General features: G+C 36.7%; 1 protein-coding gene across 3 annotated transcripts in view; it reads left to right on the top strand.

Annotated features, from left to right (window-relative positions):
• The window catches only part of LOC106074282 (opioid-binding protein/cell adhesion molecule homolog), a 135,262-nt gene extending 127,773 nt beyond the window's left edge, over window positions 1–7,489 (top strand). For all 3 annotated transcript variants that reach the window (XM_056034422.1, XM_056034415.1, XM_056034428.1), the window contains exons 9-11: window positions 714–853; window positions 1,561–1,761; window positions 2,767–7,489. In XM_056034422.1, coding sequence (XP_055890397.1) covers window positions 714–853; window positions 1,561–1,761; window positions 2,767–2,876 — 451 coding nt within the window. In that variant the 3' untranslated portion in view covers window positions 2,877–7,489. The remainder of the gene's footprint in view (window positions 1–713; window positions 854–1,560; window positions 1,762–2,766) is intronic.
• Window positions 7,490–26,435: the final 18,946 nt, after the last annotated feature.

Genomic DNA, 26,435 nt, shown 5'->3' with positions numbered 1-26,435 from the left:
AAGTCACAAGTCATTGTTTAGTTTAGTACTTCAAGTAAAACAATGGTTCCAAATCTTTTTCGGCCATGGAGCAGAATAAATATCTAACACGCGTCCCACTGGCCACATCAGCAAGACTTTGGAACTAGGCAGCTGCTGTATGCAGTACGGGCAAAGGTTTTTGGGGATCATGGCTCACAGTTCAAAGTATGGGCAACACTAAATTGTAATATAAACACATATAGTGAATTGTTTTTTCTCCACTCCAACTTTCATTCTCACAGCAGGTTCACAGCGCTACGGTCCAATCTCTTTTGTGGACGGTGTGTGTGTGTGTGGGGGGGGTATCTGGGAGAATGTGTTCGTGATGCCTTTAGGCGCTCAGCAAACGCAACTCTGGTAAAGTCGGAATTCGAACTTAAGCCCTCTCGATAGGTAGCCAAGCGGTATTCGCTTCTCAGCCCCACACACCACACCTATTATATATTTGTAGACAATTTTCCCCCTATTTCTGATGCTAGGTACACCTGCATTGTAGACGTTTTGAGTACTACTATCCGAATAGATACAGAGACTCATTCAATTGGTCCTTCACAACAACAAGGAGGAGATAATGGGTGTATTTTTCTGCTGACTTGCTTACCAACGCTACTGTGTACTTTTAGTTAAAGACTACAACTATTATTTGCTGTTATGTATTGAAGCCCCCTCTCAAACATTTCGTCTGCCCTTAGGGTTGAGGCTTATGACGAAGAGAAGAACAAGTTAACCCTCAGTCTTCGAGTCTTCAACATTCAAGATTCAGATTTCGGGGCCTACAAATGTATTGCGGAGAACCCTCTTGGAAGTGATGAAGAGATTATGTACCTCTACGGTAAGGAACTAGATCTATGTAAGCCCGTAATGTCCAAGCATGTTATCACCAATGACAATGAGATGTTACAGAAAGACAACGACTTTGCAGGTTGCATTATATAAAACTCAAGTTCGAGGTTTTTTGTTTAATGATGATTCAACTTTGAATCACCTTTCTATCTGGATCTTTACTGCTTTGAGTTAATTTAGTGCTGTAACCATAATAATGATTTAGGAAAGTACATTTTTATGTGCCGTTTACAAAACATTTTCACCACATTTTAATCATATTTAATTAAGTATTAAGTGCATCCCCAATTACAAGCGCACACTGGCGGAAGCAATTTAAAAAGGCATCGTTAGCTAACGTCTTTGTCAGAGTGAAGGGTGATAAATTATGTAGGTCAAAGACGAATCTGTGTAGCGACGTAAGAATACTGCACGTTTCCTAAATCGTGACAGACGAATGACGTACTAACTCATAAAGTGATTCAAAATCTGTAATTGTTTGGATAAACAAATACTATCGTATGTTACCTGTTATTTTCTGAGCTTAGTCTAGCAGCTTATCTGAGATTAAACTATATCTAAATATATCTTTCGTTTTCATCTCAACTTTTATTTTCTAATCTAAGATGATTATTTAATCTGAGATTATGTTTAACATACATACTTATGTTGTCGGTACACATTAGTCACAATTCTAATTTCTATTTATATGTTTAGACTATGCAGAGCAGTACAAAAGTTCATCTACCACACCAATAACACCTAGCACTACATTGAACCCTTACGAGCCCCATGTGCACGGCCAGGAGGAGACCCACCATGTTTATGTCAAGTCCACTGCTTCCCATGAACACAAACTTAGCATGAACAAGCCTGGAGCTTGGTCTGGAGCCAAGGACCCGGGACAGCCAAGGATAGGTAGGTTGTGTAGTCTCTAAGGATAGGTAAGTTGTGTAGTCTCTAAGGATAGGTAGGTTGTGTAGTCTCTAAGGATAGGTAGGTTGTGTAGTCTCTAAGGATAGGTAGGTTGTGTAGTCTCTAAGGATAGGTAGGTTGTGTAGTCTCTAAGGATAGGTAAGTTGTGTAGTCTCTAAGGATAGGTAGATTGTGTGGTATATGACCAAGGATAAGTAGCTTGTAGGCCTATATCTCTGGCCAAGGATAGGTAGATTGTGTATTCTCCTACCAGGGATAGGTAGGTTGTTTAGCCTATAACCAAGGAAAGGTTAGATAGTCTCTGATAATGAATTGTTACCAAAATCATCTAAAATACGATATATTATCTAGAACTCAAAGTGATAAAACGTTAAAACACACTTTTTTTTAAATAGAAACTCCTTGATTTAAAGATGTTTTACATCCATAACTATCTATAAGTCATATTCCTAATGAGGCTAGTTGTACATTTGAGTCTATTTGTTTTGTTTTTTACCTTCCTTTCTGTAACATTACTCATATCACACAGATCCAAATAATATAGGAACTTATTAAGTTAATATATTTTTATTCTTCTTCTTCTTAATCCTGTGCACTCCCAGGGGAGCATAGGGCGCAACCACACCTCTCCACCGAACTCGGTTCTGAGCAGCTTTCTTCATCTGCCCCCATGTCAGTCCAGTGCTCTCAGCTTCACTGATGACTGACCTCTTCCAGGTTTGCTTGGGTCTGCCCACTTTCCTTGCGGATTCCACTCAATTGCCTTCATTGCAACATTGGGTGTTGGTTTTCGCAGGGTGTCTCCTATCCAGCTCTACCTTCGCTTTTTGATATCTTATTTTTTTTTTTTTATATTTTTATACATGAACACACGTTATTATGTGTTAAGATGCCTATACAGTAAAGAGTTAAGAGAAACATAGGATGACGTGGTAGTTACATGTGTTGTTAAAACAATTTATTAATCGTTACATTATTATATTCCAGGAATTGTTGTCAATGAAAAAAGACGAAACACTGCCAGCACCTACAGAGTTCAAAGGTTATTTGTTGGAATGACCTTGATCGTATACTTCATTGTGATGATTCTTTTGTGATACTAATGTAAACACCAACTTCAACGCCCAATGTATCTGTGTGCCAAAACGTGGACATTCAAAACGGGGACATTCAAAACGAGGACATTCAAAACGTGGACATCTCTGTGAAAGTCTGAGATAGAATTCATTAAAGACATCTTAATTGCTTCCATATTTCATTGCTATCAATATTTCAACGTTGATATCAGGAACTGTCATCTTTTGTTTTCTTCTATGTACCAGTATGACATGTCTCTGTATGTCTTGAAGTAAGGGTACAAGCTTCATATCCTTCTAGTGAGGCTTCATTGTGTGGTATAGTGCTGTTTATATTCACACTACAGAATATGTATTTAAGGTTGATATGTATCATATCTATATGGTGTGATTTAGCTATATCTCGATTACATACTTTATTATACGCTCATTTTTTCACAAGTTACAGTAGTATTGTGTATACATGTATACTGTGACTGTTATTATCCTTGCAGCCAATGTGTACCATTGAAAAGTCGGTATAAAAGAAAATGAGAAACGGACCATATTTTTGTTTCTTATTATAAAATCTCTCTAAACATGTTTACCAGATTGTGTGAAAGCTAGACCTGTCTTAATGAATAACCTGTTTCCACTTGTTAAACTAATAAAATCTTCTCGTTTGATTGTATGTTTCTAACTTCAACATTTAAAGGTTTTTTTTTTTCTTTGTCTTTTATTGAACTCCACACTCCACACGTCTTTAGTCTCATTGTTGTTGGCCTATCTCTGCAGATAAAGTGCATATTTACAACTTCTCTTTGATCTATCTCTGCAAATATAGTGCATCTTTACAACTTCTCTTTGGTCTATCTCTCCAGATGTAGTGCATCTTTACAACTTCTCTTTGATTTATCTCTCCAGATGTAGTGCATCTTTACAACTTCTCTTTGGTCTATCTCTCCAGATGTAGTGCATCTTTACAACTTCTCTTTGATTTATCTCTCCAGATGTAGTGCATCTTTACAACTTCTCTTTGATTTATCTCTCCAGATGTAGTGCATCTTTACAACTTCTCTTTGATTTATCTCTCCAGATAAAGTGCATCTTTACAACTTCTCTTTGATCTATCTCTTCAGATGTAGTGCATCTTTACAACTTCTCTTTGGCCTATCTCTGTAGATGTAGTGCATCTTTACAACTTCTCTTTGGTCTGTCTCTGTAGATGTAGTGCATCTTTACAACTTCTCTTTGGCCTATCTCTGTACATGTAGTGTATCTTTATAACTTCTCTTTGGTCTGTCTCTGTAGATGTAGTGCATCTTTACAACTTCTCTTTGGTCTGTCTCTGTAGATGTAATGCATCTTTACAACTTCTCTTTGGCCTATCTCTGCAGATATAGTGCATCTTTACAACTTCTCTTTGGTCAATCTCTCCAGATGTAGTGCATCTTTACAACTTCTCTTTGGTCTGTCTCTGTAGATGTAGTGCATCTTTACAACTTCTCTTTGGTCTGTCTCTGTAGATGTAGTGCATCTTTACAACTTCTCTTTGGCCTATCTCTGTAGATGTAGTGCATCTTTACAACTTCTCTTTGGTCTGTCTCCTGAGACTTACAGAATTTAAAAGAAGCTCTCTTATTGATCTGTCTTTGCTTGCACTACCCCAGACCACGTCTATTCCCCAACACCCAACAGCTAAAGAATATTTGGCAAAATATTAAAAAATCCCAGAAAATAAATATAGATCTATCTTTTAGTCTTGCAAACCTTTTTGTCTTTAAGTCTTGCATCATAATTTATCATATTTTGGGAACCTTTTCTCAAAACACATGAAGTAACGGATTTAAATTTACCTTATTTGAAATCATCCGAAATTCCAAACTGTTCTTAGTCACTCCTATTGCCACTCTATAATTAAGGGTGACAAAGAGGCATATTATACAACATGTATTCTAATAGTTGCTGCAATGTGTTGCTCACGTTTTCACCACATATTTATTTGATGTCATAATAAGGGGTATCACGTGACTGGATGTCACAGTTCCTCTTCTCCTTTTGTGATACGATCATTTATTTATTGTCCATATTACCGGTATATGTTATCTACACGAAAATTGTTTTGAGATTACCATTACTAGTTTTTGTATGTCTATTGTCACAACTTATTTCATTGCTTCCAACAAATTGATGTTTACATGACATGAAATATAATGACAATCTTCATTGACCTAAGATTTGAACTTCTGCTGATGCATGTCTTGTTATAGAACTGAACTTGTGTATTTTCTACTAGAAACTGTGTGAGTGGGTAGAAGCATGTCGAATAAGCTCAAAATAGCTTCAATATTTCATCTCAATATTTCATCTCAATATGCCATCTTGTTCTTTGTTTTATTTACTGCTAGTTAACTATTGATTATCAACACACTAGGTCTGGACGTGGAAATCTTTTTTTTACTTTATTGACACACATTCACAGTACTCAGCATTAGTAACTAGTTCACCACCACATGTTTTAAGGTGTACACATCCACATGTTTTAAGGTGTACACATCCACATGTTTCATTAGTTAGTAACAGACTTTTTCATTTTAATTCTATATTCCCCCCCCCCTCAAAAGTCATCATTTATTAATTGAAATCAAATGTGAGTCATTTACAAAGTTTCGGCGCTACAGCGATGAAATTATAAGCACCAGCCATCTGCAGTCATCTGTGTTCATTTCAAGAGTTGAACAAAACAACGTGTTCGCTACTTCTGCTTACAGTTACTATTTTAATGTCATACCAAATACATCTGACATTCTGAATGCTAAACTGTTATTAATTGGGGAACACAAAGTTGTTTTCTCCGATTGTCCCCCCTTTTCTTGGTTACAACTCTTCACTCTATATTGTTACGTTCTCTCTCCCAATCAGGCCTTCTGTAAACACTGCTAAACACAACAACACACATCTAACACTTCAAGAACTATGACAAGGCTTCAAATAATCTGGTACTTTAATAATGAGTGAATAAGTAGATAACAGCCAATACTAGACAATTGGCAACAAACACATCAACAACTAAAATGTCACTCTGTACATCACCGTACAAAACTCTACTGTCTCTCTTTCTAGACTTGTACATCAACACATGAGGACTCAACCAGGACCGAATTCATGGCCGACTAACAGTCCCTGTCTCGACGCTCTCCGGTCTTGAACTGCCGCTTTCCTACACACTGTGTCACTCGTACACGCAGGCTTTCGATCACATGACCATAACATTGGTCATATTTGCGTGTAATCGTGTAATCGTAGTACTGTCCCTTGTCCATGGCCCCGCTGACCTGAGTGATTCACGTGTGTGTCAGCTGAACCTATAGTTAACCCTTTTGCGCCTCCAATAGGGTCATAACAATATTGTCTTACAGACACACGCATACATGTAGTGGTAGTTCATTTTGTCCCTTAAAGCCTTAGCTATTTATTCACGATATTTATTTATAAATATTGGTATCTCTAGCTTCTACGCGTTCAATATAGTGAAAGACATTTTATTAGTCACCAACAGCACAGAAATAAAGTATTGAATTGCTGACTCTATGATAGATTTGTGTTTTGTTGAGAGAAGGGTTATGCTGCACTAGAATGGACACAAAACAAAACAACCTCCTAGCATTACTGTGGATCAGAAATATTGCTTGATGCTAGGAAGTAGTTATGTCATCGCTATGTATATATGTATGTACAAGTGCTGTCCACGTAATGTACAAGGTATGTACACATATCGGAATGTCTATTGATGTTAGCAATCGTATAAACACTACAAATGATTGCCTATGTATGATTGTGTCTCACACAGATGTCAGCCATGATGATTGTCAGGCTTGTTGTCATGTTGGCTCATTTAACGCTACACATTGACCTGGTTACACAATAGCATTTAAGATAGACTCGTGGAAGACACTGACAACTCTTAAAGATCTTTACGATAGTGACATTATGCTCTATAGAATTAACATTTTTGATTTGACAGAGATTAGATCATTTTGTTGTAATTAATTTTAGTTTTAACTTTTTTTTTTTTTTACAGAACAACTTTTTCAACTAAATATCTTAATTGACTTCAAAATAAACCCTAGACAAGTTAAACAAGGGAGAGAATTAAACACAATAAGCGATAAGAAAAAAAAAAGAAAAACTAGAAAAGCAAAAGGGAATTACAAAGAGAAAGAGAAGAAATAAGTACATGGAAAAAAAGACAAAGAAAAAGAGTGTATGTGTGTGTGTGTGTGTGTGTATGTGTGTAAGAGAGAGAGAGAGAGAGACGGACAGTTACTATTAAGCGAACTCTACACTGACAAATGCTACTTTGTATTTATGTAAAATTACTTTTCTATTTATATGTTACAATGTTTATTTGAAAATGTTCAATTATAATTTTATAATCGAAATTAGAACTACACAAATGAACAAATAATTAAATTATTTTAGTTTCTAATTAGAAAAAGTTCTTGTATAGTAAACAAGGGAATTCTAAATCACGATACAGAGGACGGAAAGGTCTATACACTGTTACACTTATTTGGAAGTATTTTTGTGTGTTTTCTTTAATTTTATCTTTTTCTTTGTTCGGAAATGAACCCTTGATTAAAGACCTACCTGAAGTTTGCGTTAGTTTTTGTTTTTCTCATGTCATTGTTTAGTTTTAATTCATAGCACAGCATTAAACAGTCTTCAGTAATAGTGGCGGTGGGGGAGGGCCAAGGGACATCTCTGAGGAGGCGTAGACCCAGGCCAAGGTGTCGCCAATCCAATGCACACTATCTCATGACACTAGTTCTAAGTATTTCTTTCACATATTGAAATGGGTCGTTTATTTCAGGTTATTATACTATTGACAGACGTCAGAATAAAATAGAGCTAACGTGGTTTCAACGGAACAAATATTTTGTAGACATTTAATTTCCTCCAAAACAAGGCAATACAAAACTCAATAAATAAATATAATGATACAATGAAATTAGACATTTTTTGTATGACATAGGCGGCCTTAGCAGTACGCGGAAACTCGGGGAATGTGGTGGGGCCCAGCGCTAACCCAAAATATGCTAAGAGCCCTCATTGTCGTTGGTTTAAATGAGTAACAGGTCTTTCTATATGTGAGCCATTACCTATCTCACTGTATATACAGGATCTGGCTCATTAAAATGTGTGTCAGAGGTCGTGTATATCTATAGTATAAGAAAAGAACACGGTGACTTTCGTGGTGGCCCCCCCCTCCCAAAGAGAGGAGCCTTAGGCGATGGTTTAAGTTCGCTAACTCCTAGGACCTCCACTGGGGGCTTTAAAATGATAATCTCTGTTCTATTTTAGTCACGTGTCCATTATAATGATCATTATAAAGAAATAAGTAAAACAAAGCTTAAAAAAAAAACAGGCCACAGAAAACATTCCGAAACAGGCCACAGAAAACATTCCGAAACAGGCCACAGAAAACATTCCGAAACAGGCCACAGAAAACATTCCGAAACAGGCTTTAGACTGGAACCCACAGGCTGGAAGACCAAATAAAACATGGAGGAGGTCAGTAGAACAAGAAGTAAAGATGGCAGGATGGAGATGGACCCAACTGAAGGTCATTGTCAAGAACAGAGTCGTATGGCGAAGTACTGTTGCTGACCTCTGGTCCACAGAGAAAAATAGGATGATGTCAAGAAACAAAGACAGGTCCTATATAAAAACTTTTTCATAGGAATCCCAAAGTCAAAAGCTGTGCTTATTTTAATAACTCCTACAGAACATTATGGTCTAACTATTATACAGCGTGACTTACTTTGTAACGCAATTCTGTAATGGTACTCTCTAAATCTGCTTGTAGAGTGATGCTCGATTCTTTGAATTCTTAAATGCGAATAGGAAGAAGACATTCCCAAATCGATGTGGCCAAAAAAAAAGGTAACAACCGCGTATTCCAAAGGAAAAAGAAAGAAAGAAAAAAAAAAAAGAATGAGTGTCCAACTGATTTACTAAATCTATATTCATTATGAGATTGATCAAGTTGGAAAAAAAAAGGAAATAAATTATTGAAACTCCGACAAGAGAGAGTTTTGATGACATCAGATTTTCTGAGTTTGAAAGAGAATATTTATGTGAGATGTCAGCTACGTTCAACAATCATTGCAAAACACACAAACACATCCTTGGTAATACATTCATTTACTTCAACACACACACACACACATACACAACTAGATGAACTGACAAACTCATACAAATACTGGAGTTTGAAAAGTCCAATCAACAAGTTTCTGAGATGAAAGGCTTCATTTATACACAGTACGCCGAGAGATGCATAACATACATACATACATACATACATACAAACATACATACATACATACAAACATACATACATACTTACAAAGGCTTCTTTTATACACAGTACGCCGAGAAATACAGAGTATACATACATACATACATACATAAATACATACATACATACATACATACATAAATACATACATACATACAAGTTTCTGAGATCAAAGGCTTCTTTTATACGCAGTACGTCGAGAAATGCGGAGAATGCATGCATACATAAATCGATAGATACATACATACATACGTACATACATACATACAAACATACATACATACATTGATACATACAAACATACATACATACAATCATACATACATACATTGATACATACAAACATACATACATACATACATTCATACATACACATACATACATACATACATATATGATATATACATACATACATAAACCCAGTGTTAAGAATATAACAGTACGGTCAAAACATTAATCTCTTTGATACACTGTGATACACTATGATACACTATGATACACTTTGATACAGTGTACAGTCATCTATAATGTGGACACTTTGAAACGTACATAGAGTATAACTTCCTAATGGCCAACTTCGAGGCTTTCCTCCTGGTTTCTATTATTTTCGTTTCAAAGCCTCCTGAATGTACAGATTTGATATACACGAACAGGTCAGGAGGTCAACTTAAATATCTCAGGGTGAGCTCACTGATTCTATTCATGAGACTAACGTCTGCCTGGGCTCTTACAAGAATGGGAGCTGGGGGGGGGTCATAGGTGGTCGGGAGGCGGGAGCTGTGTGAGGTCGAACATAAACAATTGTTTGTCGAGGTTTATAAGTTTGATCTCTTTCGGATTGGAGATATAGGTGTGTGTGTGTGTGTGTGGGTGTACGTAGGAGTTTGTGGATATGTGATGTACAGAACGAAATTGTTGTAAATGTATTGAAGACTATCTATCTGTCTGTCTGTCTGTCTGTCTATCTATCTATCTATCTATCTATCTATTTATCTATCTATCGATCTATCTATCTATCTATCTATCTATCTATCTATCTATCTATCTATCTATCTATCTATCTATCTATCTATCTATCTATCTATCTATCTATCGATCTATCTATCTATCTATCTATCTATCTATCTATCTATCTATCTATCTATCTATCTATCTATCTATCTATCTATCTACGTACACATTCAGTTCTGTAGGTCATGATATTTACTGGTATTTGCTCATAGAAATAAACTCTGTAAAAATAAAAATAAATAAGTCCTACGTACATCTAATATAGATTAGGCCACTAGCGGATCTATATCTATATCTATATCCATATATATATACACTATAAAGCAGAAAGTAAGGCGTATGCATGTATGTATGTATGTATGTATCTATGTATCTATGTACCTATGTATGTATGTATGTCCAGCTTAGAAATCAAAACCGTTTGACCAATCTTAATAAAACTTGGCATAAATGTTCCTTGGGTGCTTAATGGAACCGTGACGTATGTATAGTAGCCTTAAAACAAACGTAAGATCCCCCCCCCCCAAAAAAAAAAAAAAGTTGCCCAACTCTATGAAAGTATTAGTATTTCATGGATCAAGGCCATGTTTATAGAGAAAAGATCGAAAGGATCTAGATCTAGATCTAATTTTAAAAACTACACTCCGCACAGATAGTTATTTTATATTAGATCTAGATTGAATCGTTGTCCACCGCAGATCTATTTCAATATCAAGGGAAATAAATGTGTATGTTTCAAAACTTACAATGTACATCAAACATAATATTTTGTTTCTGTTCATTGTGCAATATATAAAATCAAACATTAACGAAGTATCTAAATTAATTTCAATTAGTTTTCATTTAATTACATTTATGTAACGATCGAACAATACATTTTGCAATGGCAAAGTTGACATCATTTAAATTAGTGTCAATATGTACTTTGGTTACAGGTATCGGGAGATCAGGTCATATCAAATGGTTTAGTAGAATGATTTAATTTGTGTGCAATATTGTACATATTTAGGATGTTCCTTCAGAATTCAAGATTAAGATTATTACATCCCAGCCCAAGTCTACTGCAAGACGGCGGGGGGGGGGGGGGGGGGAGATGGCCCCGGATCTTAAACTGGACAATCCAAAGCGTATACCACACTACAGACAACCTTTCATATGGTTAAAACAAATGGAATACAAGAAGCTGGGGAAATGTTGTATACAACAACATAACATAGGTAGGGAATTTACGTCAATTGAACAGTACACATAAATCACAAGGACATTTAGATCACAATGACATGTAGATCACAAGATAACGTGAAACAGTTGGGCTAGTGACTAGTCAAACCATGAACCAGTTTTCATCTTTGTTTGAAATCAACTAATATTACTGTGATTATTTTGAATCAAGGGACGTAACAAAAATATCATTGAATTGATTCAGATATTTCTAGCATTACCTCCCTCGTGAGAAAATAATTAAAACCTCAGTATCATATAAAACTTTAAAAAATATAAGATATTTCAATAGAGCCACGAACATATTTCCAAGCATGTAATGGTCACTACACAAATGAAGAAGTTTGTCCAAGGTGGATCATATATTAATGTCTAAACACTAAACTAAATGTAATTTTCTGAACCCTTCGATAGAGCTGCTAACTCCTAACTTTCCTCAGTAGTCTGATAGAATTTTGTTACAAGCTAAAAAAAAAACTATATAAAAAACTAAAAAATCAAGTTTATCTAAGGGAAAGAACTCCGCCCTTACAACTATATCTCTTAATAATGTAGAGTTATTTCTCCTATTCGATAGAGATCAAAATAATTAATTACCAATTATTGACTAATTGGTTATTTTTTAAATTGATTTTTGTTTGCTAGATGCACTAAATGTCATCAGAAGTTTCAATTTGGTCGATATTTAAGGGGACGAAACCTACATATTTAGTCGTATTTCTGAATACTGAAGGATTCATTTCTTTTGTTGGTATCAAACGAAATAAATAATAACCGATTATTTTTTTTTTTCATTGATTCATGTCTTCTCTAAGCCAATGAATAATTGTGCCAAGTTTCAATTTTATCCGTGAGTGGGTGTAAGAGAAATAAGGTGTACACACTTTGGACAAGACAGACAAAGACAGACAGACAGAAAGAGTGAGTTGATATGATAGAAGCTTTACAATAACACTCTGCCATAACTAAAGGTAGAATCATTACTGCTTCTGTTCTACTATTGTTATAGACTTAACTTTCTGAAAAATCACTTGTCATTCTTCTTCTTCGTTCTCTTTTTACAGGTCGGAGGGTTCAGGATCAGTCATCCTAGATCTGAGATAAACTGCGCAGTCGTTTCGAGATTAGGCAGCTATCAGTATAGTTTTATTCTCTTGGAGGTTTTCGGGGCCAGAATCTTGTCATTAATACTTTCATGTGTGCACATTCAGGGGCCAGAGTCTTGTCATTAATACTTTCATGTGTGCACATTCAGGGGCCAGAGTCTTGTCATTAATACTTTCATGTGTGCACATTCAGGGGCCAGAGTCTTGTCATTAATACTTTCATGTGTGCACATTCAGGGGCCAGAGTCTTGTCATTAATACTTTCATGTGTGCACATTCAGGGGGCCCAGCACTTCACAGTTTTAGTTGTGCCTCGTTTTTTCATCCTCGAAAGTTGAGTCTCTTTCAGTCCATGTTCTAAAGGATGAGCTCAGGCACTAAACTCAAGAGGAACTTTAAACATGCCTGTTGAAAAGTTATTTAGATATTTATTTAATTTATCATTTCCACTGTTTTGATGACTGATCTTACATTATGTTTGTTAACAGCCGCATTGAAGTTATTTATATATGATATAATATGTTTGCTTTTGAACAACAAAAGTTTCATTTTCATGCTTATAGCATATTCAGTACTCTACTGTCCAATCTTAATTGTGGACCTGTCTGAAAAGGGGAAGAACTCAAGACCCATTCATAGATTGCAACTCGGCGATATATATGTATAGAAGCCTACATATTTATATATACTTTAAATTCGGAATACTCATATATTATATGTATGCGTGAAACAAAATTATTTAGTCAGAAATTAATTTGATCGAAGCCCAATATTTACGCCCGCATCAAGTTCTAGTGTTTGGTTTGATTATATTCAAAATGTATTGAACCAGTGGATTTATTTGTTCTTGCAGGTCTAATAATCAAACAATCGAGTTCCACCATATCACATTCCGAAAACTAAAAAAAAAAAAAGGTCGTGTGTAATGAAGGAAGGGGAGGCCTGTTATTGAGATCTGCTGGGACAGGTCCTGACATAAGAGTCAGTTACAAGGCCATAAAAACTTCAAAACTAGCGGTTGAAGCGACGATGTTCAATACTTAATTACTGCTAATGCTAACTCTGTATCCTCCAGTTTCGCCCCCCCCTCCCCTTCGCATCCGACGAGTTATACCATACCCAGCGCGCGCATACGCAGTCGAAGGGCGGCCGCGCGTGCGCAAAAACAGAGTCGAAAACTCCTCCTCCAGGACTGCTCATAGCCTCCGTCCCCACCGCCATAAAACACATTCTATTGAAATAGAAAAAAAAAAGCAAAGCTAATACCAGGTCTATCAGCACATACTCACACAAGTACTCACATAAATAGGCACACAGGCTCGCTCGCACACACGCACACTCAACAGCTGGTTCGTGGGAACACCATAAAGTTAAAGTCTTGCTAGGGATACCATTAAGGAAATCACATGATATGTGAGGTCCTTGGACTCTGGTCGCGAGACCCAAGACTTCTTGCCCCTCTCTTCCCCCTTCCCACCCCCCACCCCCCAACAACGTTCCTCCCCTGTCAACAAACAATTTGCTCCCTGCCAATGACTCATGATACAAATGATGTAGTGGCGGAGACTGCAGCAGAGGAGCTGGGGGTAGGGGAGAAGAAACCAGGGGGGAATGTGTTATCTTCTGTATGTTTGGGACACGGGCGGACAGAGGCGGATCGAATGATGTCGACGAATGTAATGGATTAGATGGATGGACTTAGGGCAGTTGTCTTTCGCATTGGTCACTTACAATAAAGTTCTACAAAAATGATCTTTATAGACATTAGTGTGTATTGGAGTGTGCGTATCTAGGGTTGACTACTTTGGTACCCTCGCGCAGACATGTAAATCTAAGCTGATTGCATTGACATTTTCCATGTTCATCATGTTTTATAGCCATTTGCACCAATCCTTGCATAATGCACATAAAATAAATAATTACCAGTAATTATTTAACTATTTGTTTTTTTTTATTGATTTATGACAATTCATGTATTGTCTTCGCTAATAAATAGTGCAAAGTTTCAACTAGATCCGAGAATATCTGTGGGAGTAATGACGTGTTTACAATTTTTACCAGACAGACAAATTGAGTTGATATAAGATTTGTAAAAAGTAATACTTTTTTTTTTGTAAAGCCACAAAAAAAAAAAAATCTGTCCTGGGAGTTTCTATTTTAAAACACGCGACCACAAAACATGTGTACACTTTAGCACACATGCTACGTCATTGGTATCTGAGTACTCGTGAAGTTCGAGGACGATGTGTGTTGAGATGACATTCTCCATGGAGTGAATAGAATCCATTCAAGAGTCACTCTCTATCGTGTTAAATGAAAGGTTCTCAAAAGGATGGGAAAGGACACGTTTGATCCAACTTATGTTTATGCTTTCCGCGTACCTAGTCTTTTAAACAAAAACTATTCCCTTCAGTTGCTTTGGATTTCCTGGGGTTTGAAAGGAATAAATATTGAGCCTTAATTTCAGGGACTGACAAGAATAGAAGGTGTTTGAAATTTCATCTCTCTTTTTATCTCATTCTTTCTCTCTTTTTTCTCTCTCTTTTTCTTTTTCTTTCTCTCTCTCTTTTCTATCTTTTTCTTTCTCTTACATTCTCTATCGCTTTCAATCTCTCTCTTTCTCTTTGGGTTTCTCTCTTTCTTTCTGTCTCTCTCTTTCTCTTTTTTTTTCTCTCTATCCCTTTCAATCTCTCTCTCTCTCTTTCTCTCTCCCCTACTCTTTCTTCCTCTCATGATCTTTCTTTTCTTCAACATTCTTTTTCATTTGATCCTTTGACAACATTTATTAATTAATTTATTATTATTATTATTATTATTTATTTATTTGAGTTACAATTAAGATTTATTTATAAACCATGCATTTGAAAAATCTATATCAGTGCACTTCTCTTCTGGTCAAGTAGAAGAACGCGTTCATAATATTTATATTATTTCAATCGACATTTTAGTTGGGTTTATTAAAACCAAAAAACAAATTAATTACAAATGTTTTGACTAGAACTTCGCAGTGTTTTGATTGCTCAACAGTCATTGTGCGCAGTATTAGTACACCTGTGAGTTGAGAATCACTCATGCATGACGCCAAGAGGAAATGTTTTCCCTACGCTCGTCAGAACGTGCATTGTGTTTGGAAGTAACCTTTTGGCTCTCAGGTTCCCCCGCATCATGCCAGGCTGAGTACATTTATTATGGTGTAAATCAAGCCCCACTTGAGAGGGCCAAGTTATTATCTAGCAGCAGTCCTTCCATTGACTGACTCGACCTCTTTAAGTTATCAGGAAACGGAGAGAACAAGAGCATTCCAGGCAGAAGGCGGAAACATCTTTTTTGTTGTTGCTTATTTTTGTTATTGTCTTTAAGCCTTCTTGTGAATCGAGGGGGCGGGGGGGGGAAGAATTATATTAAGCTTTTAAGTATAAACAAGAACAAAAAAAATAAAATACATATTTTAAAAGTAGACAATACCTTCATTATTAAACTTAAAATATAATAAAATAATTGAAAAAAAAAATTAAAATAATATATGTCTCAAAGTGGGTATAAATAATAATAAACCTAGACTTCTGATTTAGTATTCTAAAGATGTAGTCTAGATCTAGATCTACTTCTATATCTAAAATCTAGATGCAATTTATATAAGACTAGCCTGAATTTACCCGCTGCCTGCGGGTCTAAGTTTGTGTTTACTAATCTAGTGGATTGGATTTAGATGTATGTTAAACGTAGCTAATGATCCTTTCACGTTATTTCTCTTTCGCTACGAAAATAAAATTAGTTTTGCGAAAATGGGTTTGATGGGTTACCCGAAGCCGATACATTCTTATCTATTAAAAACGAAAAGAGCGATAGCTTTGTTAAATGAATGGGATTATAAAGTGAACAATTAAACGAAATAATTTTTAGTACGCGATTCATGAATGAATATAGATCTAGGCCTATCTCAACTCGGCTTCGCAGCTTTCGTAAGGGAATGTAGCTTTAGAAAACCAAATTTGAATGTTTATTTGATCAAAATATGAAATGAATGGACTTTAATTAATATGTTTATGTGTTAAAGTATAAAACTATCTGTGCTAAGAGAAGTTTTATCATCTTAGAGTTGAATTAGAGTTTTAGATCTAGGGATGGGATTATAAAGTAAACAATTAAACGAATTAATTTTTAGTACGCGATTCATTACAGTATTGTCTAATGAAAGAATGTTCGCCAGGAAATCTGTAGTCACAGATATAAGGAACTAATTTATGTAAAAAATGCTTTTGAAACACAAAATTGAAGGTTAATTTTATTACATAATGAAATCAATGGATCTTCTTTTGTATCTTCATGTGTCAATGTAAAAAACTATGTGCGCAAAGTGTAGACATGGCCTAGATCCATAAAATACTATAGCTGTAATAGAGTCGGACAATTTTTTTTTTGAGGGTCTTAAGTTTGTTTTAGGGCTACAATACATACACTACGGTCTAAGTTAGTACCCAAGAAACATTCCTGCCTAGTTTTATCAAGATTGGTCAAGCGGTTTTGAGTAACATACATACATACACCTCACATTCTACTTTATAATATAGATTTAGTAAAACTAGAAGTAAAGTTCAGATAATCTTTCAAGACACTTGGGCCAACCACCCAGCTATCGCATCGAGACAGTTGCCTTGTCCCCCCTCCACAAAACACAAACTGCCCGAAAGTGCAATAGTCATAGATACTTCAATATAATTCATTAGTGTACTATAATTTCTTAATTATACTAATTTGTGTCAAATGATTACATAATAAGTCTTTGTAAATTGTGCCCTACATTTTATTGTTTTTTATCCCGCAATTTGCATTGTACAAGTTATGAATAACAATGATTTAAAGTTAAAGATTTATTAGTTGACTTTTAAATTGAATAAAGACTTTAAACTTTTTTGCATCTGAAAATCATATTTGGCATTGACATATAGTGCTTGTCTCGCCTAGATCTTAATTAGCTTAGGTCTAAATCATTTTTGTGTTAAAAACTTTTGATTTGGTTGAATACTCTGTATTTCGTTCTTTTTTAAAATGTCAATTAAAAAAAACCCACAAAAACAAATAAATTTCATTTTATATGAAATTAATTAAGAAACAAAAAAAAAAAAAACATTTCAATTCCTGCCATTCAATTTGCTTTAGTCAAGAAAATAAACTAAAAACAAGAACCCAATGAATGCAGAGGGATAAGATGGATGTCCTAAATATAATTCAATGTAAGATTGTTATTTTAAAAAATTAAACTAAAAGAATTCAAATATGACAAACGAAATAAACATTTTTTTTTGTTTCTATCGTCATGGCAACTATATTTCTTGTCGAAAACAAAAACCTGAGAATTCTACCTTTGACCTCCATCGTTTAAAAGCCAGTGTATTAAGTTAGTGATACATTATTAACTTTGAGGTCTCAACTATTGACCTTTACTTACTAGAACTAGAGATAGTGTAGCCACCAGAGAAGTCTTTATATTCTATTGGGTCAAGCTCGGTAGGAGAAACACAGGTATGATCGGCAGGTCTAACATTTCTACGTGCACTAATCAATGGCCTAATAGCACGTGCTTTTTGTCACTCTGTAGAATGGAGGGCTCAGAGAAGTTCTAAAGTCCTGAAACTACGGTCAGGATTCGAATACATGTTCCTTGGCTAAGTTACACATTTCAAAAGTCTACCTATAGCACTCCATCCTGACAGAGTTCAATCAGAAACTTTTAAGTTTTGCAACAACAAGTCTCGTGCCTATAGGACACATCTCTTGAGAACTTGCCAAGGTTTAACCAACTAGGACACATCTCTTGAGAACTTGCCAAGGTTTAACCAACTAGGACACATTTTAGAATAATGAAATCCACTTTGAATGAGTTGATGCGATCTCCGTCACCAACCGCTCGTCAGTCTCCGACTTTCTACAACGCCGCCTTGTCTTCATCATAGAACAATTGACTCAGACCAAATCCCATTACGCTTTCTCTTTTGTGGAGGCCATGCATTGCACGCCCTGCGAACAGTGGCGGCCCCCTAGCAGAAGGCAACGCAACAAGCGTCTAAGGCACCCCACACACTAAACAAAAAGAAAATGAAAAAAAAAAAACGCTTGTCCGTTCTTGGACGCGACTGAATCAATGGTGGCAAATATTTGCTAAGGCTAGAAGCGTCCCGGCAAGGTAATCGTCTTTTTCCGGGATGTTTTCGTTGTGTCAATATTCACTTGAAGCTATAATGAGATTGTCCCTCGGCTCTCTTGATTTGCGCATCTAAGAGCGTCACAGAGGGGGAGGGTAAAACAGGGTGGGGAAGGGAGCATTCATCGTACAAGGTGGTCAGTACACCCAAAACAAAACGAAATCATTTTGCTGGCGTGTTGTTTTTTCTTGTTACTTTTGGTCAGAAAAAAACAACAACAATGTCAAAACAATCTAACAACAACTGGTTTAAGATGTTCATGGCTTGAAACAGAGCAAGGAGAATAAAAGGGAAGTAATTTGTACTAACACTTGAAGCGCGATGAGATGGTGAAGCTGTAGTGACACCAAAGCACTTAATACTAGTCCACCAACTGATCAACTGAATAGGATAAGAGGTTTGTCTCAAGAGGGGGAATAAAGCAATATTTATGTCTTATCTGTTGTCTTTTTTTCTTTAACTGTCTCACCACACAGGAGAGTGTCGAAAACTGCCAAATGTTTCTAATCAATCTAGAAGAAACAAAAGTATGTTCAAATAGGCTTAAAACGTAGGACCAAAAGGAGGCAATGCTAGCTACTAGAGTTACCTGACAGCTGCAAACTCATGGGATGGCAAAATGGAGGACAGAGCTTTACAAAGGAGGACAAAAAAGTAAACTTTAGGAAAGGTTCATGATCTGTCAGTAAATACAAGAATGAACATTGGAAGCACTATGAGCTACAGACGGAGTAACCTTTCCTAGTAGTTCATCTTCGCACAATTACAGATGTGGATTATGCATTGTAAAAGGCCGCGTACACTAAGACCCCCGCCATTTTCCTTTTCTATACCAGGCTAACCGTGCGGGACACGCCACTTATGTAACGGCCCTTTGAGGAACAGCGCCTGGATTGTGACAAGGTTGTGGGAGCTTTTTTACAACTCCGCGCAGTGCAATGAGGATGCTCTCGCACCCCCTTAGGCACCCCCACGGGAGTCTTGTTTTGCTTCCCTTTAGCCTAATCGTTTCCTCCTACGATCGTTTCCACCCGGGCGCCACTATGAGGCAGGGTAGCATGCCCGGGATATATAACTATACAATCTTCTCCAGTCATAAGTACCTCACTAGAGGAGTAGTTAGCACAACTACTCGAGGAGGCGAGAGACACGAGTTCGAATTCAGGTCGTTCCTTTTTTTTTTTCTAAATTATTTAAAAAACCAATGACGGTAAAATCCACCTATATATCTCTTTCTCCTTACTCCCCCGCCCCACAACATTTTTCCAGCTGGTCCATATAAGTGATCGGATCATAGCGTAGTGAGAAAGCTCCAAGTATGAAAATATGTTGGCACATTTCAGATTACAATTTTTAGACGAATTCTTATATCTGCCCTTTCTTCCCAAATGCCTTGAGTGCATAGAACGGTCTGAATCAGCCAGGAAAACCAATGACTTAGTAGAGTTTAAATTTAATTTCTAATTTAAATGCCCTACTCAATAGATTAACACACGGATACCAGTAATTAATATTCTTCTTGAATTTATAGGATGTTTTATCTGGCTATTTAGTTCATAAGAGTAATAAATGTGCTGGCCTGATAACTGTGTTAGATATTTGTAAATATGAAATGCGTAGGACGTAATTATCTTCTTTTTTAAAATAACGTCTGTAATATATAAGACTAGATAAGATAAGATAAAATAAGATAGATAGTAGCTTAATACTTAACCGATAGCAGTTGTAGTGGAACGATCTAAGTAGGTCTTCGTGTGAGTTTGTAGCACTACATGCATCATGGGATGTATATTACAGACGTCAGCATGAGTAATCATCTTACAGACCGGAAGTATGATGTACACCCTGTCTAAAACGTCTGATGAGCACATCACGCACCCCACCCTCCCCCTTAATGTTGTCCGACATCCGCTGGGCTTTGGGTTTTGTGCCGTGCTACGGCCCGTCAACTGGACCGGCCGAAATCTTTTGTCATGTCAGACAGAATTATTGTCGGGGTCACTGTAGGCATGGTACCGTCAAGCTGTGGAATCATTTGTCTCGTCGAGCTGTCAGAAGAGGCAGCCGTGGCTTCTTTCATTTGCTAATTAATCGTACTTGATTAAACAATTTCACATTTACTGATACAAATACACAGGACTTAAAAGAAAAGATGTTTTGGTATTTATTAAATGTACTGAAGAGTTATACATTCTAGAAAACATACTTTTTGATATGGTGATTCAAACTTATAATGAATTTAAATAATTAGCTATTTGTGTATTTCTAGTTCACAGGGCCGGCCTTAGCAAATGCGGGGCACTATGCGAAACGGATTGTGAAAATTAAGATTTTGTGTTAGAAAATAAAGTCGTCTTTATATTTTATTCATTCTTTACTAAGTACAAAATCATGATCAAATTTTACGAACCTTGCATGTAGCGAAGTCACACGGTACATCATGTAAGTTCTATTTCCTACATAGATCACGCTCAATAGCAAGAATTGCCAAATTGTTCAATCTATCTTCGTGAATTGTTGATTTCATGTAATTCTTGATTAGATTGAGTTGCGAGAAGCTTCTTTCACCAGTTACGGGTATTACGGGTTTGAGAAAGCAGTGTATCTTTCATTAGTGGACAGACAATTTAAAATTTCTACTGGGGTTTGGCAATTATTTAGTAGAATATGCGTTAAAGATGAAACAATTTTGTCTATTTTTCAGTAGACTACTATGGGTTTCCAGGAGATTTTAATTTTTTCAGAAGTTTTACAGGAGCTCTTGGAAAACCAGGAGGCCTCTGGAACCCCGTTATTTTATAATGGTTTAATTAAATTATTTACACCACGAATTAGCGCGGGGCCTAGGAAAGTGCGGGGCCCACTGCGGTCAAATAGGTTGCAATGGCCTAAGGCCGGCCCTGCCAGTGCATCAAATATAGGAAGTGTTGATAAGATATATATTTGAAAATTTGTTGTTGTTTTTTTTTCACTTTTTAGCTTTGCAAAATTAATTTTTAAAATCTTTCGCTTGTAGCACCAAGTAATTTCTGTTATTTAGTTCACAGCATTGATTTTCCAATACAACCTTGATCTTCCAATACAGCAGCGATCTTCCAATATAGCATTTATCTTCAAAGACAGCATTGATCTTCCAATACAGCATTGATCTTACAATACAGCATTGATCTTACAATACAGCATTGATCTTACAATACTGCACCCATGACATTTTTCGAAATTTCTCCCAATATTCTTGTTTAGTTTGTTACTTTCTCGCTACTTACATTTCTCTATGTCACTTTCTCTACTTTTTCTTTCTTACTGTATTTTATTGCTTGATTAATAACAAGAAGAGCATTTTAAAATTATATATTTTTTTAAAGACAATATCTGCATCATTAATCTTCAAATATAATAAAATAATAATAAATAAAAACAAAATATTTGATTCATTTCGGGTCTCAAATTCGTAACACCGTCAACTGCATTTTCTAAAGCGAGGAAGACATAGTTATGAGATGATTAATTGGTACCTTTATTATATGGACATCTTGGTATAACACTAGACCTAAATTCAGACGCGTAGCAAGGTACCCGTGAGCCCTAGTTTAAGAATATCTTGGTGGGCCCCCTCTCCCAATAAGACGAATCTAGTTTGTGACAAAACAATTGAATAATCTAAATGTATTGGCACATTTACTAAAAGACATTCCAATACAAGTACTGTAGCCTTTATTAAAAATAAGTAGTCCTAATTATGTCATTACGTTTGATTCAGTTAGTACTCCAACAAATGATCTGTGTCATATAAATTCTCAATTCTCAAATAATTGATGATCAATCAAAATTTCAAAAATGACTTCTATGCTGAACAAAGTGATACAGACAATTAAGAATTGACATGCATGCTGTGAAAAACTTGATGATAAAATGTATCTAATATGATTTTTAAAAATAGCCAAATCTCATGTAGTTGTCAATCATTAAAAAATAAACAGATGAATCCAGGGGCGGACTGGTATCAAAACCGGCCCGGGCATTACCATATAAGCCGGCCCACAAATGTCATGTCATATATTTTCGGTGTGTGTGTGTGTGGGAAGGGGGGATTTAAAACCTCTCCGCAATTTATATATATATATATTAGTGTAATTATATGTAATTAATCTTCATTACATTCTTATCTTTCATTCTTTCAAACGTTTTTTCTACCCTCGAATACTCCCTATAATTAGTGAAAGGCAGTATACACAGCCAAGGGACAGCTAGGGAGTCTGGGGGTTAAAAAATGCATATTTTGAGGTATCTACAGTGCAATTAGCCTGCTATTCTTCCGCTAAAAAAATCAAAAACTAAATATTCTATTCAGTGGAGTCCAGCGACTGGTAGTTTTTGTATTGTAGGTGTGTGTGTGTGGGGGGGGGGGGAACCACAAAACCCCTTTTGGCTACGCTCATGAAATTTGGTGATTGTAGTTTGCTTAAGTTGACTGCAATGGGGAAGTAAGTAAAGTTTCCCTTTCAGACAATGAGATCTGAGGCCGGTGATGGTTTGAACTCCTCCCCTCTCGGCTACGCCCATGTGTTTTATCATAGGTGTAAGCCTAATTCTATTCAAAATATATAAAGTTTGATAACGCATCGAAAACTGGATGTATGCTTTCGTAGGCTTACATAATGTATTCTATTTATACATGTATGTAGTCTGAAAACTATAAACACTACAATAGCAGCCTTAATGAGTTTCAAACTTTTTGATATTACTTATAGATTACAGACGTTTCTTCAAAGAATTAAAAATAATTAGGTCCTACACATTTCATGTGTCAATCTAGTCATGCATGTTGATCTGTGACTTAAAATATGCTAAGTCATTGGTTTTCCTGGCTGACTCAGGCAACCCATTCCTTTAAAGTGGTATCACCACAAATACAAAACTAGGGGCCTATCGAGCCGTCGTCCTCCCTACATTGCTCTATGGCCCAGAAACATGGATAGTGTACAGTTAACATGCAAAGAAACTGAATCACTACCACGACATGTCTGTGAAAAATACTAAATGTCAAATGGCAAGACAAAATACCAGATAATGAAGTCCTTCAAAGAGCGGGTCTGCAAAGCATCCACACAATCCTAATGCAGTCCCAGCTGCGATGGGCAGGGCATGTATGCAGAATGGAAGACCACCGCATCCCTAAACGACTCTTGTATGGCCAACTAAGCGAAGGAAAGCGCTCGGAAGGTTGTCAAAGAAAGCGCTTCAGGGTGTGACAAGTCAAAAACTCGCTGTCAGAGTCGCTATAAATTATCACAGCATTAATTATTATCTTTCCTTATTTATTTATTTTATTTTAATTATTTGTCCATCCTACCCCTAAATCATTCACCCGCACCACCCTTTCCACTCCAGGCTAGACTTAAGTTGACCACATTGGAGATAGCTAAAGCGCGCCCTTTCATTTATCTGCCCTTGATCGGGGAAAGGTAAACACACAATCTCTTTTGTCTTGCCCGCCGGATGTCTGAAGGACGGTCGCGGTTGACACCACCTTGGTTTGAATGCAAGCTAATCCTTCTCCCCCCCCCTTCTCTCACGTCTCTCTTTGATCTAAGAGATTACCCTGGTCAACACACCGCGTGATATTCCAAGGTGCGGCTCCCACCTCGAGTCAAATCCACCCACGTGTAAGATAAATCTTAGCCTAGGGCATTTCCTGTGTCCGCCCGCACTTTCCAGGCTTATATAAAGTAAACCAACTCAAATCAGACTCTCTTTCATTCTCATTCGAGCTGAGCTATTGAGTCTGGACTACTTCATACATTCTTTCTCCTAGAGGAATACCTGGAGGTAAGCCGAACTTAATCACAAGTTCCATCTTAATTACTCTGTGTACATTTCCATTGGATTTTATCATGTGTATTTTGCTTAGTTCATTTATATTTAATTAGTGCATTGTGTATTTCTCACTGGCGTAAGTAGAAAACATAAACATGTGCTATGTATATATTTTAGTATTGCATTAATCTATTAATGCTACGTTGCTCAATTGATCATTGATGCAACCATGTATATATTTGTACACCTTATTTTATTTCCTTTATCTCGGTTGATTGCCTTGATGATTTTACTATCGCACTAATACTGCGCTTAGAAAGGAGATATGAGTTATCTCCCCTGTATTGAATTATCTCCCCTTTACTCATTTTACTCTAATGAGAGTTGCGCCGCTTGAACGGACACACCATTCAAGCGCGCTCCATTGTTCTCGACCCACGGTCATATGTAAACAATCATCTGGGTCGCTGACCACCGCCCAATTCAACCCCCCCCCCTTTTCTTTCTCTATCCACCTGTGTTGTTCATTTGAGATTATTATTTCCCCTTCTATGTACATTTTATGTTATTATTTCCCCTTTTATGTACATTTTGATATTGCTACTATCATCCATCTATTTTCCAAATCCCATTTGTCATCACCTCCCCCTTGTGCTCTAAAGCAATTTTACCAATCTGACGAATGCACCTCAGTCGAGGGCATCGATAAGATGTATGAGAGACATGTCCTAACTTGTCTTTATTTATCCGCAGCCTCCCTCAGGTGTCTGCCTATTGCCTATTTAGGTGCTTAGTGCTATTCAGCACTGTATTTGCTATCGAGAATCATCTATTGCCTTTTATCTATTGGATTAATCACCTATTTGCTATCAAGAGTTACCTGCCTATTGCCTATTTATTTGCTATCGAGAATCACCTCCTATTTGTGTGCTTAGTGCTATTCAGCACTGCACTTGCCTACTGAGATCTACTCAACTCTACCACTTGGCGCTATCGGCATTGCCCGCCTATTCGACAGCCCACCTGTCAAGCTATTAGGTGCGACGTCCCTATAGATTCGGATCTGTGTGAGACGTCATAGCTACGCCAACCCTCTGCAACTCACTGGACATATCCTGTCAACTACGCTGCCCACGGCAGATCAGCTCTGCCCGCAGCAACTTTGTGCCCACGGTAGCCGGCCACCCGCCCTACTGTGCCCACTACAGATATTAGATTTTGGGATTGAAACTCCACAAGAACTACATCACCGGCGTCCCTCTATCCGCTAGAGCGCCACCTCCAGCTGCAGAACCTCAAGCCAGGACACAGCCAGCTGCGACATCAACAGGACAACCAGCTAAGTCAGAGGACAAAGTGACATACTCTTATTAGGTGCAAGAGTGATGATTAAATCTAGTAATATTTAGAGATAGATGCAAACCCTCCCCCCTTTTTATTCTTATATGTATATTTATGTAAATAAATATTCTTCATTTTTAACTTTTGTATCTATCTTTCATTGCTTTGTCTCGTTGCGTGTCTGCTCCCGATTCATATGCTGATAGGTTGGTGTGTGATAGCTTTAAATATAATCATCCCCTAGACATTAAAACGCGCCAAACACACATCACATTTCACCACCTGTCACATTTTGGCGAGCCCGTCCGGGTTTTAACCCATTAGTACAGCAGGCACGAACAGGCAGCAATAACTAAATTTTCTATCAATATTTTTTTCCTTAAAATATTTATAAGTATCATCACTTCTCATTAACAAGAGTGTCACTTCTGTCATATTTTATTTATTACTATTATTGCATTTCATGTGTAATATTTTCTTGCAGGAACTTTGTGATTAACGTAGGCAGACACCACATTCCTTTTGCACTCTTTCCTAT

Source organism: Biomphalaria glabrata, chromosome 1 (assembly GCF_947242115.1).
Source record: "Biomphalaria glabrata chromosome 1, xgBioGlab47.1, whole genome shotgun sequence".
In the NCBI taxonomy this organism is placed as follows: Eukaryota; Metazoa; Mollusca; class Gastropoda; family Planorbidae; genus Biomphalaria; species Biomphalaria glabrata.
This window is presented reverse-complemented; position numbering and strand designations above follow the sequence as displayed.